The sequence below is a fragment of the Vigna unguiculata genome, chromosome 1, assembly GCF_004118075.2.
Source record: "Vigna unguiculata cultivar IT97K-499-35 chromosome 1, ASM411807v1, whole genome shotgun sequence".
Lineage (NCBI taxonomy): Eukaryota > Viridiplantae > Streptophyta > Magnoliopsida > Fabales > Fabaceae > Vigna > Vigna unguiculata.
This window is the reverse complement of record NC_040279.1, coordinates 26,219,532-26,238,460: the sequence shown is the minus strand read 5'-3', so window position 1 is coordinate 26,238,460 and position 18,929 is coordinate 26,219,532. Positions and strand designations below refer to the sequence as shown.

The window sequence follows — 18,929 nt, the reverse complement described above, 5'->3', positions numbered from 1 at the left end:
TTTTTTAACCCTTAGCCAACAAATAGTGACGTTTAACGAACCACATGCGAACAATCAAATCAGAACCGTTCAATGGAAAGTGAAAAGTGTTTTTTTTTCTAATTTATTGCTCCACCTAAAATTAAGCCGAATGAATCGAAGGAGAAGGTAACCTAATCTACTTCCATTTGAACACCTCAATATTTTTAAATTTCAACACCTTTTATGATTGAGATGCACAACGCAATAGAAAATTAGAAATAATCGCAGATAGTTTAAATAAATTGCTAGCTTTCTGGTAAAGTAACGGATAAATAAAATAATAAGAAGAACAATAAACAATGGCTATTGGAATATACCTAACACAGAAGAAGAAGGAAAAAGAAATGTTCTTTGATAAGGGTTAACAAATAAGCATCAAATAAAGATCAATTAATCTTTTAGCTGTAGTAAACCAGTGAAAAAAGAAATTACAGATAAAAGTAAGAACCTAATTATCTGATCTAATTGTTTCATTATCAGGATCAACTTTAGACCACCTATTAATTCGGATACGGGCTATCATTACCTGCATGGGAACATAATGATTTCGTCAAGTTTTATATATAATTCAAACTCACACGAAAGTAAATATAATTAATTGAGTAAAAACTAGAGAAAAATAGATCAAATAATACCTGTTCATCCCAGTTAGTTCTGTAGGTTAATATAATTAGAACTATAGTTTGAATTAGTGTCCCAAACAACATTCCAATCCAAACACCCTACATAGAACAAAGGTTGTCCAATGAATAATATAGAAATCAAGTGAAATTTGAAACTGAGACAAGAAAAATACTATAGAAGTTTTACCTTAACTTGCAAGTGGAAAACATTACCAAGCAATATTCCAAAAGGAATACCTATGATGTAATAACACCCTATGTTAACATATGCTACAGTGCTCTGCCACCCTGCTCCAATAGCAACCCCTGTTGAAATCAAAGAATTTCATATCTTTCAGACTTGTCCAATTCATAAACTAATTTACTTAGTCATGTAAAAACACAACAGGATTCAAAAATCTTGAATAAATTCTTCAAACCAAGATAACAAAAGTTATGAAGCATACCTGAGAGCACTGGTTGAACACTATTTAGTAACAAAGAAAATGCCAACAAAGGTGACAAATCCCCAACAGCAACAGCCACGTCTTCGCTTGTTGTAAATACATAGGCTATTTTTTCTCTTAAAAGTAAGAAAATTATAAACAAGATTAACCCAATTGAAAAGGATGTAAAAACAGTCACAAGTATAGAAAACTTTGCAGCTTTGGAGCTTCCTTTTCCGAGTTCGTTTGCCACGCGAACACTGTGAATGAAGAAAGATAAAGTTAACATTCCTAAGTAGGTGTGTGTATTCCTTTAATTTGTAATTAAGAAAGATAAGAATTTTCATTACTCATTACCTTGCTGCAGCCATGAAACCAAGTGATATCATCATTTCCCATCCATTGACATTGATGCTGTAAGAAAAATGAAATTTTTTACATCTTCAGTTTAATAATTTTGGAAAAAAATGTGCTTGCATTTCTCATCTTCAAAGAATGTAATGTGAGGCAATGTAAAAGGAACATACCATATAGATAGAGCATCAATTTGAATCTCTGCATTTTCCATGTTACCCGTTAACAGAACCAATATTGTGTTGTACCAGAGCTCAAGACTGTAAATTAGACAGTAGAAAAAGTTAGAAATACTGATATATCTATTTAAGAATGTTTACTTTTGGGATAAATCGCATAACAGGAATCTGGATAATCAAATATTTTCCTAGTACATTAATTAAGGAAAATCCAAATGAGTTCAAATGATTAGATGATAGAGAAGAAATCAGACCATAACATGGCACCAGCAGAAAGGGACATCTTGACAACAGGCCAGAGGTCTTTGAATGCGAGAAAGGAGAAACCATTCCATGTATCAGAGCACCAACCACATGTGACAAATATGAGTTGACCAACGTTGGGAATCCAGTATGCCAAAATTGTCGAAATCATAGCACCAGGAATCCCGAGATTGAAATTCATAGTCAAAAGCCATGAGAGAGACACATGAATCACTATGGCAAAAGCTGCCAAGAATGCAATGATGACGTTCTTGCTTTGAGATTGCAGAAACATCTGGGTGGTGAAAGAGAAAATGAAAGAAAACATGACAGGAATTGCCCAGAGAGAAATGGTTCCTGCAACATGTGCTATGCTCTCATCTTGGCCTAAAAGGATCAAAATTGGGCTTGTGAATATGAACACGGGAACAAGAACAAGTGCAGTCAACAACAAAACTATCCATGATCTTTGAAGATACACTCCCATCATGCTATATTCTTTTGCCCCAAATGCTTGTCCACAAAGTGTTGACAATGCACTCGCCATTCCTAACTGCAATTTTCAGTTCACAGACACAAATAATTTTTGTGATATCCTATGAAATACCTTATCATCAAATAAGTGCAAAAAATTTTGAAGGAAGATGAAAATTTGTACATACCAGAACACCATTGGCAAAGCGAATGAGAACAGTGAAGACAAGGGCAAAAGCAGCAAGTTCCCTTGGGCCAATATGACCAACAAAAGCTTGACTTATGACATTGAGACCGAAGGTGGAGAACCTAGTGAATATGGCTGGTGCTGCCACTATCCACATCGACTTGCTCTCGTTCCACACCCTCTTCACCAACGATGAATCATCTTCTTTTTCTTCCTCTGAGGTTATTGCTCTGTTCAGCAACTTCTGCTTTAGATTCTCCTCCATTTTCCCAGTTTTTGGTGGGGGCTTCTATGATCAAAGAGAACAAGAGTTTGAGCGTATTTTTGTATACAAAAATCGAGAAAGAATTCCTGAGAGTCAGTGATAAAACACAGAACATAATGAAGAAGTTTTGTTTATATCCACGAGGTAAGCCACGAGGAAGAAGAATTATTCTGTTGACTAAATATTTAAGTGTAAAAAGTAGTTCGGTAAGTGATCGTAATCACATAGTCAAGATTCAAAAATGTACACAATCATTAAGGAATATATATATATTTTTTTGGGAAATGATGTTTATACATATATTTTAAACTTACTTTTTGACTAGTTCACGTGTCAATATTTTTTTTATTTAATTTTTCTTTTTAAAATTGAAACACATGTGGAGAAAATTGGAAAAAGGTTCACCAGAAAATCTAAAGTTTTCTCCTTTGGCAGAGAGAACTGCGACTTGAGAGAAGAGAGAAGCAATGTCTCGCGACTTCACCAAACAGAGAAGTAGGATGTGAGGTTTGGGTTCCTAGCAGCGATCGGTCGTGGTTCATTTTAACTTTGTTCTTTGTTTCGCTCTCACAATCGCCAACGATTCATTTAAGTTCAAATACCATAGGTGATTGAAATGTTTGTGGTTGGTTGTTTTGTAGGCGAGTTGTAGGGTTTTCCCATTCCATTGTTGTTGTTGGTGTAGATATCGTTTAGAGTTTAGGTTTTTCTAAGTTGAAGATGACGACAACAGACTCATTCTTAACAGAAAAAAAAATGACAGTAGGAGTCACACACATGTGGGGATCTATGTGCAATTAAGTTGTGAGTTGCGTTGGGGTTTTCGAATAAATATTGGACAATTATGTAAGTGTGAGAAATCATGTTTAATGTACTTAATATGGACCACAAAATGACATTGCAGTCCTCATGAAGGACTAAAAAGTTTGTTAGACTCAATCTTAATGAAAAAAATATGACAACGGGAGTCACTAACATGTGGGGAGCCATGTGCAAATAAGTAGGGAGGTGCGTTGAGGTTTTTGTACAAATACTAGACAATTATGCAAATATGACACAACAACTTCAATAAACCTAATGTCAACCACAAAAATCACATTGCAGTCCCTATGAAGAACAGAAAGCTTCATTGGACTCAGTCTTAACGAAAAACAAAATATAACGGTAGGAGTCACACACATGTGGGGAACCGTGTGCAAATAAGTGAGAAGTTATGTTGAGTTTTTTGTACAAATACTGGATAGTTATGTATTTATGAAACAACATGTTCAATGTACCTAAAATGGACCACAAAAATGACATTACAGTCTTCATGAAGAATAAAAGAGTCCGTTGGACCCAGTCTTAACGAAAAAAAATATGACAGAGGGAATCATAAACATGTGGGGAACCATGTGCAAAGAAATGGAGAATTGTGTTGGAATTTTAATACAAATACTAGACAATTATGTAAGTATGAGACGACATGTTCAATGTATATAATATAAACCAAAAAAATGACATTGCAGTCTTCATGAAGAAAAAAAAAGAGTCCGTTGGACCCAGTCTTAATGAAAAAAAAAAATATGACAATAGAAGTCACACAAATGTGGGGAACCATGTGCAAAAAAGTGGGGAGTTGCATTAGAGATTTTGTACAAATACTGGACAATTATGTAATTATGAGACAATATGTTCAATGTAGTTAATATGGATGACAAAAATGACATTGTAGTCTTCATGAAGAACAAAAAAATATGTTGGACTAGTCTTAACAAAATAAAATGACAGCAGCAATGACACACATGTGGGGAACCATGTGCAAATAAATGGAGAGTTACGTTAAGTTTTTTGTACAAATATTGGACAATTTTGTATTTATAAGACAACATGTTCAATGTACCTAATGTGGACCACAAAAATGACATTGCAGTCTTCATGAAGAACAAAAACGTTTGTTGGACCCAATCTTTACGATAAAAAATATGACAGAGGGAATCATAAACATGTAAGGAACCATGTGCAAAGAAGTGGCGTGTTGCGTTGTGATTTTAATACAAATACTAGACAATTTTGTAAGTATGAGACGACATGTTCAATGTATATAATATAAACCAAAAAATGACATTGCAATCTTCATGAAGAAAAAAAAAAGAGTCTGTTGGACCCAGTCTTAATGAAAAAAAAATATGATAGTAGGAGTCACACAAATGTGGGAAGCCATGTGCAAAAAAAGTAGGGAGTTGCATTGAAGATTTTTTACAAATACTGGACAATTATGTAATTATGAGATAATATGTTCAATGTAGTAAATATGGATGACAAAAGTGCAATTGTAGTCCCCATGAAGAACAAAAGAATTTGTTGGACCCAATCTTAACAAAAAAAATGATAGCAGGAGTCACACATATGTGGGGAACCATGTGCAAATAAGTGGGGAGTTACGTTAAGTTTTTTGTACAAATACTGGACAGTTCTATATTTATGAGATAACATGTTCAATGTATCTAAGATTGGTTACAAAAATCACATTTTAATTCTTATGAAAAACAAAATAGTCCATTCGACTCAATCTTAAGAGTCATGTTGTATGTATAAGTTAAAAATTTATACATGTTATGTTCTATACAATTAAGATAAACGACGTCCAACAATACATATCGAAGTGTGTTGCTGCAAATCTTTTATTACAATGTAAAAACGACATTTGATACTATTTTATACAAATCATATTGTTCAACAAATCTGAAAAATCAAACTCATTTACAATGCATTATGCATCCAAAAATATTGTGAACAACATTGTTTCATCCTATACATCTGTCATTTACAATTGCTCCAATTAATAAAATTCATCTAAACTTCCAATTACATGTTTTGTAACTTAAACGTCTTCTATCGTCATCCTCCTACATTATTATGCGCCTCTTCAAACTCTACGTCATCACGAATATCCAATGTTCCACAAATCATTTTATTGCCCAAGCCCTCTACCGTTGAAGTCCAATCCTAAAAAATCTGAATGCAAATAACAGATAACAAAGTATTCTTAACAAGAGAACTATATTTCAATAATGAACTTTGTATAATAGAAAATACGTAATTGAACATACAAACAAGACAAGGAAAATATATTTCAGACAACGTAATCCAACAATTTTGAATTACCTTTTCATTATGTTCACTCTTCTTAGCCATCACTTATACAAAATCTATCAACTACAAAAAAAAACAAAAAAAATCAACAACAAACACAAGCAAATGACATTTGTAACACAAGCCCAAAACAACCAAACATTAAACCCACTAACACAATCACAAAGGCGAAACCATTGCCCAACAATCAAAACATACATGCGTGAATGCCCTAAGAACTTCATGAGGACTGGAATGTCATTTTGTGGTCCATATTAGGTACATTGAGCATGATGTCTCATACTTGCAGAACTGTCCAGTATTTTTACAAAAACTCCAACTCAACTCCCCACCTATTTGTATATAGATCCCCACATTGTGTAACTCCTATAGTCATATTTTTTCCCGTTAAGAGTGGTTCTAGTGTCGTCATCTTCAACTCAGAAAAGACCTAAATCCTAAACGATATCTACACCAACAACAACGATAGAATGGGAAAACCCTACAACTCACCCACAAAACAACCAACCATAAACATTTCAATCACCTATGATATTTGAACGAAAATGAATCGTTGGCGATTGTAAGAGTGAAACAAAGAACAAAGTCAAAACGAACCACCACCGATCGCTGTTGAGAACCCAAACCTCAGACCCTGCTTCTCTGTTCAGTGAAGTCACGAGGCATTGCTTCTCTCTTCTCTCAAGTCGTAGTTCTCTCTACCAAAAGGAGAAAACTATGGGTTCTCTTTGCTGAACCTCTTTCCCCTCTTCTCCCACAAGTGTTTCAATTTTGAAAAGAAAAATAAAACAAACTTTTAAATAAAAAAATTGATTAACATGTCAACAATGTCAAAAGTAAGTTCAAAATATATGTCTAAATATCATTTTCATTTTTTTTCCCACAATCGACTCATTTTAGAAGTAAAATTTGAAAAATAATAAGATTTTTAATATTTTTTTAATTTATGTATAATTACTGATTTAGTACCCCAACTTTTTCGTTAAGTTTAATTTGATACCCAAACTTTTGGTTTGTTCAATTAGTACCCTAATTTTCTAAACAGATTCAATTTGGTCTTCTCCGTTAAGTTAGAGTTAACATCGTGTCTGTACAGGACACGTGTCAAGCCACAAAAATTTTTATTTTTATTTTTAATTTTTAAATTTTTTTTTTTCAAAAAATTTAAAAACTGCCACGTGTCAGTTTATCATCGTGCCACGTGGTAGCTTGCAATCATGACATGTGACAGTGATAATAGTTGTTTTCAATTTAGTACCCCAATTTAATTTTTTTGTTCAATTTAGTACCCAAAATTTTTAAAATGATTTAATTTCGTCCTCTCAAATTTGAGACCAAATTAGTAAATAAGCTTAATTACAACCTATATATACATCTTACAATAACTTTTTCTAATAAATACATCAAATCATTTCACCTAAATACTTAAATTATTTTATTTTTTACATTTTAACATTTGTAATTTTTTACACATGAAACTTTTTACACTTGTAAAATATAAAATAATTTGAATATTTTGGTGTAGTGATTTGATGTATAAATTCAAAACAATTATTTTAACATGTATATATAAGTTATAATTAAACTTAGTTACTAATTTGGTCTCAAATTGGAAAGGACAAAATTGGATCATTTTAAAAAATTTGGGTACTAAATTGAACTAAAAATTTAAGTTGGGGTACTAAATTGAAAATAACTATTACCACTGCCACGTGTCATGATTGTAAGCTGCCACGTGTCATGATTGTAAGCTGCCATGTGGCACGATGATAAACTGACACGTGGCAGTTTTTTAAATTTTTTGAAAAAAAAAAATTTAAAAATTAAAAGATTCATGGCTTGTACGAACACGGTGTTAACTCAAACTTAACAGAGAGGATCAAATTGAATCTCTTTAGATAATTGGGGTACTAAATTGAACAAATCAAAAGTATGGGTACCAAATTGAACTTAACCAAAAAGTTGGGTACCAAATCAATAATTATATCTTTAATTTATTATTTTAATCATTTTTTAATTATTTATTTTAATTTTTTTAGTATGGTGTGATGATAAAAATGATTGGAGTGATAAGTTAAATATAAAAAAAAAAATTAAAATATTATCATATATACTAGAATAGGTCTCTTTATTTAAAATTTTGATTTTCACAAATACCGTCATTCGTGTTAAAAAATAGTCTGAATTTAATATTTGGAAAGTCGAAATTTATTTTTTTAGTTCTTTATCCATTTTCATTAAATTTTAATAAAACTTTTAATAAACTATCGTCTATGCTTTAAGAAAAAAAACTTTTAATAAAACTAATTTTACGAAAATTCTTGAGTGTAAATATTTAAAAATATAGAGAAGTTGTTGATGTAAAAGCATGAAGTTAAACCTTAGGTCGATTTCCCAGCACCCAATATTAGATTGTCTACTATTAAACAAATGAAGCATACAGACAACTTATAGATGGGTTCACTGTTAGAATTATAGTGCTTGATTTAGTCCCACATCGCTTAGAATAGTGAGTTGTGGTTCTCTATTTTACTATATAAGAGACTCTATGTAAAGCTTTAAGATACACCAAAAATACAAATACTTCCTAGTGTAGTCGTGGACGTAGGCATACACATTGTAGCCGAACCACGTTAAATTCTCTGTGTCTATTTTTCTCTCCTTTATTCTTTCCTTTATTGCCTTGTTCCTAACAATTGGTATCAAGAGCCATTTTTCTTAGTATGCTCTGTGGTTGCAACATTGTCTGATCTTCCACATCAGAAAAGATTTGGTTTCTATTTTTTTCTTCTTGGGGATCTCAGTTTAGAGAAGTAGTGGGAGCTTTGGTCAAAGGCAGCAGAAGCTTTGGTCAAAGGCAGCAGGAGCTTTGGTCAAAAGCCGCAGCAGGAGCTTTGGTCAAAAGCCGCAGCAGGAGCTTTGGTCAAAAGCCGCAGCAGGAGCTTTCGTCAAAGCAGCAAGAGCAATGGCATTGGAAGAAGGGAAGGTGAGGATTGAGAAGTTTGATGGCAATGACTTCGGGTTCTGGAAGATGCAGATAGAGGACTACCTGTATCAGAAGAAGTTGTATCTACCCTTAACAGGGCAGAAGCCAACTGACATGGAGCAGGCGGAATGGGATTTGTTAGATCGGCAGACACTCGGTGTGATCCGATTGACATTAGCCAAGAATGTTGCGTTCAACATCATGAACGAGAACACAACCGTAGATTTGATGAAGGCATTGTCAAATATGTATGAGAAGCCATCTGCAGCCAATAAAGTGTATTTGATTCGCAGACTAGTCAACCTAAAAATGGGTGAAGGTAACTCGATTACTAATCATATTAGTGAATTCAATACAATTATTGCGCAGTTGACATCAGTGCAGATAACATTTGATGATGAGGTGAAAGCATTAATTTTATTATCATCTCTTCCGGAAAGTTGGAGTGCAACTGTTACTACAGTTAGTAATTCTGCAAGTAATAGTAAGTTGAAGCTTGATAACATCCGTGACTTGATCTTAAGCGAAGATGTTCGCAGGAAAAGTTCAGGGGAATCTTCCAGTTCTAGTTCCGGTTCAGCATTGAGTACTGAAACTAGAGGAAGAAGTAGCCAGAAAGGTCGTAATCAAGGCCGAGGCAGATCAAAGTCTAGAGAGAAATCAAAACCAAAATTCCGGAATGATATCACTTGTTGGAACTGTCAGAAAAGGGGTCACTTTACAAATCAATGTAGGGCTCCAAGGAAGAACAACAACAACAAGAGGCAAGATAGTGATCAATCAACAAATGCAGCAACTGATGAAATTGAAGATGCACTATTATGTAGTCTAGATAGTTCTATTGATTCATGGATTATGGACTCAGGTGCGTCATTTCATACTACACCTTCTTTAGAACTATTATCTAACTATGTTCCAGGAAAGTTTGGGAAGGTCTACCTTGCAGATGGAAAATCTCTTGATATTATAGGAAGAGGTGATATCAATATCAGAACCTCTAATGGAAGTGTGTGGACTTTGAATAATGTCAGACATATTCCTGCCTTAAAGAGAAACTTAATATCTATAGGGCAGTTGGATGATGAAGGTCATTACACCACCTTTGGAGATGGACACTGGAAAGTAATGAAAGGTAATCTTGTTGTTGCTCGTGGAAAGAAGCGAGGATCTCTTTACATGATTGCAGATGAGGATATGATATCAGTTGCAGAAGTTGGCAACAGTTCCTCTTTGTGGCATCAGAGACTTGGGCATATGAGTGAGAAAGGAATGAAGCTCATGGTCTCAAAAGGTAAAATACCTAACTTGAAGCATGTTGACGTTGGACCTTGCGAACATTGTATCTTTGGAAAGCAGAAAAAGGTTAGCTTCTCCAAAACAAGTAAGTCGTCTAAAGTTGAAAGACTTGCACTAGTGCATACAGATGTTTGGGGGCCAGCTCCAGTGAAATCTCTTGGAGGTTCACAGTATTACGTAACCTTCATTGATGACTCTACAAGAAAGGTATGGGTTTATTTTCTTAAAAATAAATCTGATGTGTTTTCTGTGTTTAAAAGGTGGAAACAGGAGGTTGAGACTCAAACAGGTTTAAAGATTAAATGTTTGAAGTCTGATAATGGTGGAGAATATGACAGTAATCAATTCAAGGAGTTTTGTTCAGAGAATGGGATCAGAATGATCAAGACGGTTCCAGGAACACCAGAACAAAACGGTGTGGCAGAAAGAATGAACAAAACCTTGAATGAAAGGGCAAGATGTATGAGAATCCAGTCAGGATTACCCAAGGTATTTTGGGCAGATGTAATAAGCACAGCAGTCTATCTCATAAACAGAGGACCATCAGTTCCTTTAGGCTATCAGTTACCTGAAGAAGTATGGTCTGGAAATGAGGTAAACCTTTCACATCTGAAAGTTTTTGGTTGTGCTTCATATATTTTGTTGAACTCTAATAGTAGAGATAAATTGGACCCTAAGGCAAAGCGATGCTATTTCATTGACTATGGATCTGACATGTATGGCTACAGGTTTTGGGATGACCAAAACAAGAAAATTATCAGAAGTAGAAATGTTACTTTTAATGAAAACATGTTCTATAAGGACAGAACTGCAGAATTTGCAAATGCAAATAAAAAGGCAGAGCAGGTATCATTGGAAGAAATTTCAGAAAGTGATGTAGCCAACAGAAGGCAGAATACAAATGTAGAGCCTGAGTCAGAGCCCGAGTCAGAGTTTGGGTCAGAACCTGAACAGATAGTAGAGTCAGTAACTCCTGAATTACCGACTAGAAGGTCTAGCAGAACCATTGTAGCACCACAAAGGTACTCCCCTTCATTGCATTACTTGTTGTTGACTGATGCTGGTGAGCCAGAGCATTTTGCTGAGGCTATGCAGGGAGGTGAATCTATTAAGTGGGAGCTAGCAATGGAAGATGAGATAAAGTCTCTTCAAAAGAATAAGACATGGTCTTTAACCAAGCTTCCAGAAGGAAAGAAGGTTTTGCAAAACAGGTGGGTTTATCGGTTAAAAGAAGAACCAGATGGCAGTAAACGATATAAGGCCAGACTCGTAGTGAAAGGGTTCCAACAGAGACAAGGAATTGACTTCACAGAAATTTTCTCTCCTGTTGTCAAGATGACTACCATCAGAGTTATCTTGAGTATAGTAGCTGCAGAAAATCTTCATCTGGAGCAGTTAGATGTGAAAACTGCATTCCTACATGGAGATCTTGAGGAAGAAATCTTTATGGCACAACCAAAAGGTTTTGAAGTACAAGGCAAAGAGAATCTTGTATGCAAGCTTCATAAAAGTTTGTATGGGTTGAAACAAGCACCGCGACAATGGTATAAGAAGTTTAATGAGTTTATGAGAAACTCAGGATTTCACAGATGTGAAGAAGATCATTGTTGTTATGTGAAGAAATATATTGATAGTTATATCATTCTTGCCTTGTATGTTGATGACATGTTGATTGCTGGTGCTAATATGACAGAAATTGACAGGTTGAAGAAACAATTGTCAGAAAATTTTGAAATGAAGGATCTTGGTCCAGCCAAGCAAATTCTTGGTATGAGAATTTCCAGGGATAGATCTAAAGGTATTCTAAATTTATCTCAGGAAAAATATATTGAAAAATTGCTTAGCAGGTTCAATGTTGGAAATGCTAAAACCAGGAATACACCTTTGGGAACTCACTTAAAGTTCTCAAAAAGGCAATCTTCTCAGACAGAGGAAGAAGAAAATCACATGTCTAAAGTGCCATATGCATTTGCAGTAGGGAGCTTGATGTATGCTATGGTTTGCACCAGACCTGATATAGCACATGCAGTGGGAGTTGTGAGCAGGTTTCTATCCAATCCCGGAAAGGAGCATTGGGAAGGAGTGAAGTGGATATTGAGATATTTGAAAGGCACTTCAAAGATGCATTTGTCCTTTAAAAGAAGTAATCTCACTTTACAGGGGTTTTCTGATGCAGATTTGGGAGGTGATTTGGATGGTAGAAAGAGCACAACAGGTTATATTTTTACGTTGGGTGGCACAACTATCAGTTGGAAGTCCAAACTTCAAGGAAGAGTCTCCCTTTCAACCACTGAAGCTGAATATATAGCTATCTCAGAAACAGCAAAAGAGATGATATGGTTGAAGAATCTTCTAAAAGAATTAGGAAAAGGGCAAGATGAACCTTCATTGTTCAGTGACAGTCAAAGTGCCATTTGTCTTGCTAAAAATCCAATTCTTCACTCTAGATGCAAACACATTGAATTGAAGTATCATTTTATCAGAAACTTGATAAATGATGGAGATTTGATTTTATTGAAGATTCCAGGTGCAGAGAATCCAGCTGATATGTTGACCAAAACTGTCACAACAACTAAGTTGAGGCTTTGCATTGCCTCAACTGGCCTTCGAGAAGATTGATGATGAAGGCACTACACTAGGTGGTAATGTAAATCAAACCCCAAGTGGGAGAATTGTTAGAATTATGGTGCTTGATTTAGTCCCACATCGCTTAGAATAGTGAGTTGTGGTTCTCTATTTTACTATATAAGAGACTCTATGTAAAGCTTTAAGATACACCAAAAATACAAATACTTCCTAGTGTAGTCGTGGACGTAGGTATACACATTGTAGCCGAACCACGTTAAATTCTCTGTGTCTATTTTTCTCTCCTTTATTCTTTTCTTTATTGCCTTGTTCCTAACATTCACCCCAAACACTAAGCTAAGTACAATTATTTCTTAAGAACTGTGTTTTTCACTAATTAAATAAATTGATTACAAAGAGTATACCAACATATTTAATTATACTGAATAGACAAATTTCTCCCGGATAGATCTAATACACAAATTTCTCAAGATTATACCCTTTTAATTCTCCCGAAATTAATAACTCTCAAAAATAAAAAGAAAAACTCTCGATAAAAAACATAATTTAAGTTCATAGGAAAATACTTCACAAAGTGAATAATATTGAATGACTTTCACACTCCTACTTATAAATACGCTAGATGATTGGTATATAGACTTGTAAGACACTTTGTAAATCTAGTGTTAGTGTAACTTGTTGTAGCTTGTTGTTTTTGTTTTCAACTTCAAGTCTTATATATCTTCTAGAAAATGACTCTGAAGCTTTAAACTAGTTATCTTTTGATTCTCTAAATTTGGATGTAAACTTTAAATCACATATCTCATCTTTTTCATGGTAGACACTTGAAAAGGAAAGTTTTAATAAGATTCATGCACTCTTCAAAGCAATTTAACTTCTTTCCTACTAACAGAAATAATTCAAATATATATATATATATATATATATATATATATATATATATATATATATATATATATATATATATAAAATTAAGAGAAATCAAATACGCAATCATTTGATAAAAAACATTGTGTTTCCATATTCATGCATAAAGAGATGCATAAAGAGATTGTTAATCTCTCACACACACACATATTATCTAATAATGCGTTAGACGAGGTTTTACGGATATCAAATTAGAGATAAAAACTGATTTGTCTAAGAGACCTTTAGTTGCATGAATTAAAGAGATAGTATATATAAAATATTATTCATATCACTTAAAGTGTTAGTTATCATAAAAATTAGGTGATTTTAAGCAAATTATACTATCCGATGAAGTGTATACATGTTGTCTTCTCTTAATATTGTTTGATCGTCTGATCTTAACAAATAGTCTAATCTTTCAAGGAAATTGTTAGACTAAGTACGAAATATTTAACAACAAAGTCATTCATCGTTCGATAATGATCAATGAAGCAAGACAGTTTTGGAACAATAAAAGTATAGAAGAATAAAGAGAGAACAAATAACTTACAAGAAAACCAAATATGATTTCTCATTGATGTCTTTTCTTGTAGCTTTGTAAAATATGAACAAAAGTTTTAATAATTTTAAAGAGTAAAGAAACAAATAAAAGGTAAAAAGGTAGAAGAAGAAAATGAAAAAAAAAAATTAAAAGATAAAACAATAACAATATAAAATTTACATACTATACTATAGTGTCATTAATATAAAAGTTAATAATGTGTCTTAAAAAATAATATCACTCTTAATTACCGTTTAAAAAACGAACAATATCTACCTATCAACAATAAAATTTATTTAGAAAATGTCATGTCTAATATACTTTTATCCTTTTTCACTATAATGTCGTGTCTTGATTGCTTTAATGCATTGTGTTGCTTCCTATTCTTCCTAAGCTCTTATCTATATTAGACATATCACCACATAACTTTTCTAACATGAGAATTACTATGCGAAGGGCTGAAAAGAGTTATCAAGGTTTCCCTAACCGTCTCATCAGGCCTTTACCGATGTGGGGCCTACCACTATAGCTATTAATATTTATTCACCAAACCTCCAATTGAAGAAAAATTAATCAAACATGTTGCCTTAGTAAAGCTTTATGAGTGCTCTTTTAATAATTAGAAAATAAAATAATTTAATAATTGTTAATTCATGTTTTCATATTTAAAAAAATAATTGAAATGAAAAAAATTAAAATAAAAAATAAAAAAATATTTTATTATTATATGTTATCTATATCTATACTATTATATAAAGAGGATTTTCTCTTGATGTACACATTTTGTTTACAATTTAAATATTCATTCTTTAAGTTGGCTTAAAAAAGAAATACTCAAAAAGTTTATTTTGATTTTGTCTAATAGCATAAACTGCATTCAACTCTTAACCAATTACTCAAGTTTCATTATTTATATTATTGTTGCAAAGTAAAAGCAAGTATTAGTTCAGTTATTAATTACTTTTGGCCGACTACATTCAAGTATTCTTTCGACTCCTATCATTCTTGACTAACTCCTTACAAGTATTCTTTTGACTTTCAATCACTTCTTGTTGATTCGTACAATTAGTGTTTCAACTCCCAACCAGTTTTGGTTAATCTCGTACAAGTATTTTTGTTTAACAAGTCACTTTTATCTTAACATAAGTATTAATTTCAAATCAAGTCACTCTTGGCTTAGAACAAATACAACATTTTTGTAATCAACAAATTGTCACAGTTAAGCTTACTAGATGAGGTGTAGAGTTTTTGTTTATGTTTACAGTGCTTAGGATCTCTCTTCAAATTTGGTAGAGTGATCGGTACAATCTTTTTTTTTCGGTAGTGGAATTGCTTTGAATTTATTTGGAATGCCTTCTTCTTCTTCCATATGTTGACCTTGAATGTTGAGAAGCATTGAATGTGTTCCGTGCAACATTAATTACTCTAGTCATTTTTACATAACATTTTGATAATTGGAAATACTTATCTTTTCAAGTTGAATAACATTTTTCTTCAAAGAGTGGTAAAAGTGCACATTGAACTATGCAGATAATTGGGCTAGAGTTAATTCATGTTTATGTTAATATAGTCAACAAACTACAACTTTTTCTTGAATCTTAAGAGATATTTCAATGAAACATGTATTTGACGTGGATCTCTTTACTAACAAATGATGAAGACATATCCTATATCATAGACAAGGGCGACTCTTTATTATGAAAAGGGGAGCCACGACACCTCCAAAGTTTTTTCATTTTATTTTTTATATATTTTTTAAAATTATATTTATATATTATTATATTATTTATAATAAGTTAGTTTAGAAAAGTTTTCTTAAAATTTGCAAACTACGTTTCCCCCTCCTCAACAATTTATTTTTCTTCTTTATTTGGTTTCTCTATCTTTCGTAACTCCATTTCTTTCTCACCTTCCCTTTCTATCTCAATTTTCACCCTCAATCACTCATCATTTTCAAAATCAAATTGTACGACGGTGAAATTAAGGAACTAAGGAACATTTTGGATCAAACAATTTCTTCTTTCGAGTAAGTTCATTTTTGAACCTTTTTTAATCAATTTGTTTTCCTGTTGCATGTGGCTTTTCTACGCTAAAAAATCATGATCTAATTTTTTATCATACTATTCTTTGTGTAGATAGAGCTATTTTAGGCTTTAAAATTGTGTAAGAGAAAGATAGTACTACAAGAAAAAATGGTTTTAGCAGAGGTTTGTTTTTATATTACCTAGGGTTAAAACCTCTGCTAAGATTTACCCTGAGTTTCAATTTCCCCACAAAATTGTTCCTAGGGAATGTGTTCGCCAAGGTTTTTACGAACCCCAAGAAATGTCAATCAATAACTGGTGTTTCTTATCCTCTTGTATTTAACGAAGGTTTTAAAACCTTTATTAAGTTCTGTGGGTTCAAAACCTCGATTAACTAGTATGGGTTTGAAGCCTTCGTAAAATATCATGGGTTTCAGAATCTTCACAAAATAATTACTTTTAGAACTTCCATAAATTATCATAGGTTTTAAAACCTTCGTAAAGTACCATAAATTTTTAAATTACTATTATTTTTTTTACTCATTTACCATTTATGCATTCATATCTATATTTTTTCAACCACAATTATTTATATCTATTGTATTTGTTTATCTATATTTAATTATACAAAAATAGATATAACACTTAAGAAGATAAATATAGATAACTAAATTTATACCAAAGTATAACAAATACACACATTAAAATTAAAATTCAAATAAAATATGAGTTAAGAAAAACTAGCATAAATTGTCATAAAGTAATATTGGTTCTCAAGACACGAAATTTGTTGTATTAATTAGTACACTCTAAAGCCTGCGATATAAATATATATCATTATTTGAAATGTACATTTTAAAACGTATAGTATAACAAATATACACATTAAAAGAAAAGCAAATTCTGAAACCTACAATATAAATAGAGGGGACTAGAGAAAATAGTAGACATTTTATTGTATTTGACACTTAAGTTACCTGATTTAATGCAGTATAAACAATAAAGTAATCCAAAGTCCTTAAGACTTTTCAATTTGCAGACTAATGTTGTGTTCACCTGGAGGAGAGTGATTGAGAGAGAGTGAGTGGATGGGTTTGAGTTGATTTAAGAGTGAAATTTGTGTTTTTTTAAGGAATTTAGAAGTGATGATGAGTAAATTTAGAAGTAATTTTTGTGAAAGTTTAGAAAAGATTTGATTGATGTGATAGATTAAAAAATATGATTTATTAGAAGTAATAATCAAATTACCATTTAGCCCTTAGTTAGATTAGTATTGTAAATTAATTTCTTAATTTTTTTAAACACAACAATAGGTCAGCCACCACAGTTACAAGACGTCCTAAGCCTTTGAACCCGTGCAAGACCACCTCTTGAATCCCTTGCACTGCCGTGTTCGACCACCTCCTGCACAAAAAAAATAATCAAACATCATGAAACCAAGTAGCCATGGCGGGAGGGAGGAAGATCGGATCTGAAAAGGACACAAAACATGCCGTATCAGATCCCATAGAAGGTATCCGATCCACACCACACACTCGTATCCTATCCACGCAAATGGTATCTGATCCAGGCTGCCTGTATTCGATCCAGCCTCAGCACGTATCCGATCCAGCTGACCACGTATCCGATCCACTATCTAGCGTTTCCGATCCACACCATGCATGGCACGTGAGAGAGATGGTAGGGGTAAATATGTAATACCCCAACTCATTCCCACCAAATCTTCGCATATAACCCGCGATTAAAAATGTGATGGATTCCTCGCATACTCGCTATACCATCTGAGCACATACCCTTAAGCGAACATCATAGAAATTATGATTTCTTTCCTCGCATTTCATCTCTCCTTAAAACAAACACAGCGTAAATGACAATATAAGAATAATGCTCCTTAACTTTCACCCCTTCATCTTTTAATACTAACTCACAAATCCTTGTTTTCTAACTATAATTCTAACAATAATTAGGCCCAATTGGCGTATATGTTGAGAAAGAAAGCAATCCAGGCAGATCCAATGGCACCAGAATCAACACCTAAGGAATAAGCAACAAATCTACGTCAACATACCAGCCTTGCAATCATTAGCCAAACATCACATTCTATAAGAAAGTTTTCACAACATTTTAGATAAATTAGAAGAAAAAAGGAAGCTATTTTAGAGTTGAGAGATCTCAAATCCTAGAAGAAATAAAATAGAAAGGATGACAATATGTCCTCAGAGTTAAAGGTTATAAATCATACGAAGTTGCGGAATGACAATCATCATCATCATCATCTTTATTTGGTTTTGCAGATTTTGCTGTGTTTGACACGTGATCAACATGTTGAGTATTGGGCTCCCTTCCTATGTGAGGAAAAGACCCAAAACTTAAGAAGTTCATGTCTCACTTAACCTAGTGAAGAGGAGATGCAAAATAAATAGAGAGGCAGAACAATAGAGTCAGAACACACCGAAAACCCTAACACATAGAGGGAGAGGTAGAGGGAAATTCTGCTCACGTTTTTCACAGAGCTGCTCTCGTAAAATTGGTGCTGCGGATTCGTTCACCGTTGGATCGGGCTGAAATTTTTACAGCAGGTTCGAAATGCATTGTTCTTCATTCTGACTGATCGGATCGTTGATACCAAGTCTGAGTTGGGAGATATTAATTTCGCACTGCAGCAATGATTTTATAGGTTT

The 18,929-nt window shown here is 33.2% G+C and overlaps 1 protein-coding gene across 1 annotated transcript; it reads right to left on the bottom strand.

Annotated features, from left to right (window-relative positions):
• Positions 1-351: 351 nt before the first annotated feature.
• On the bottom strand, positions 352-2,923 carry LOC114176140 (protein DETOXIFICATION 21-like). The gene is made up of 8 exons (XM_028061081.1): positions 2,508-2,923; positions 1,857-2,398; positions 1,597-1,683; positions 1,427-1,483; positions 1,091-1,329; positions 832-950; positions 657-743; positions 352-547 (listed from the first exon to the last, which is right to left on the bottom strand). The coding sequence occupies exons 1-8, from the start codon at positions 2,769-2,771 to the stop codon at positions 470-472; spliced, it is 1,473 nt and encodes a 490-aa protein (XP_027916882.1). The 5' UTR covers positions 2,772-2,923; the 3' UTR covers positions 352-469.
• Between the last annotated feature and the right edge of the window lie 16,006 nt (positions 2,924-18,929).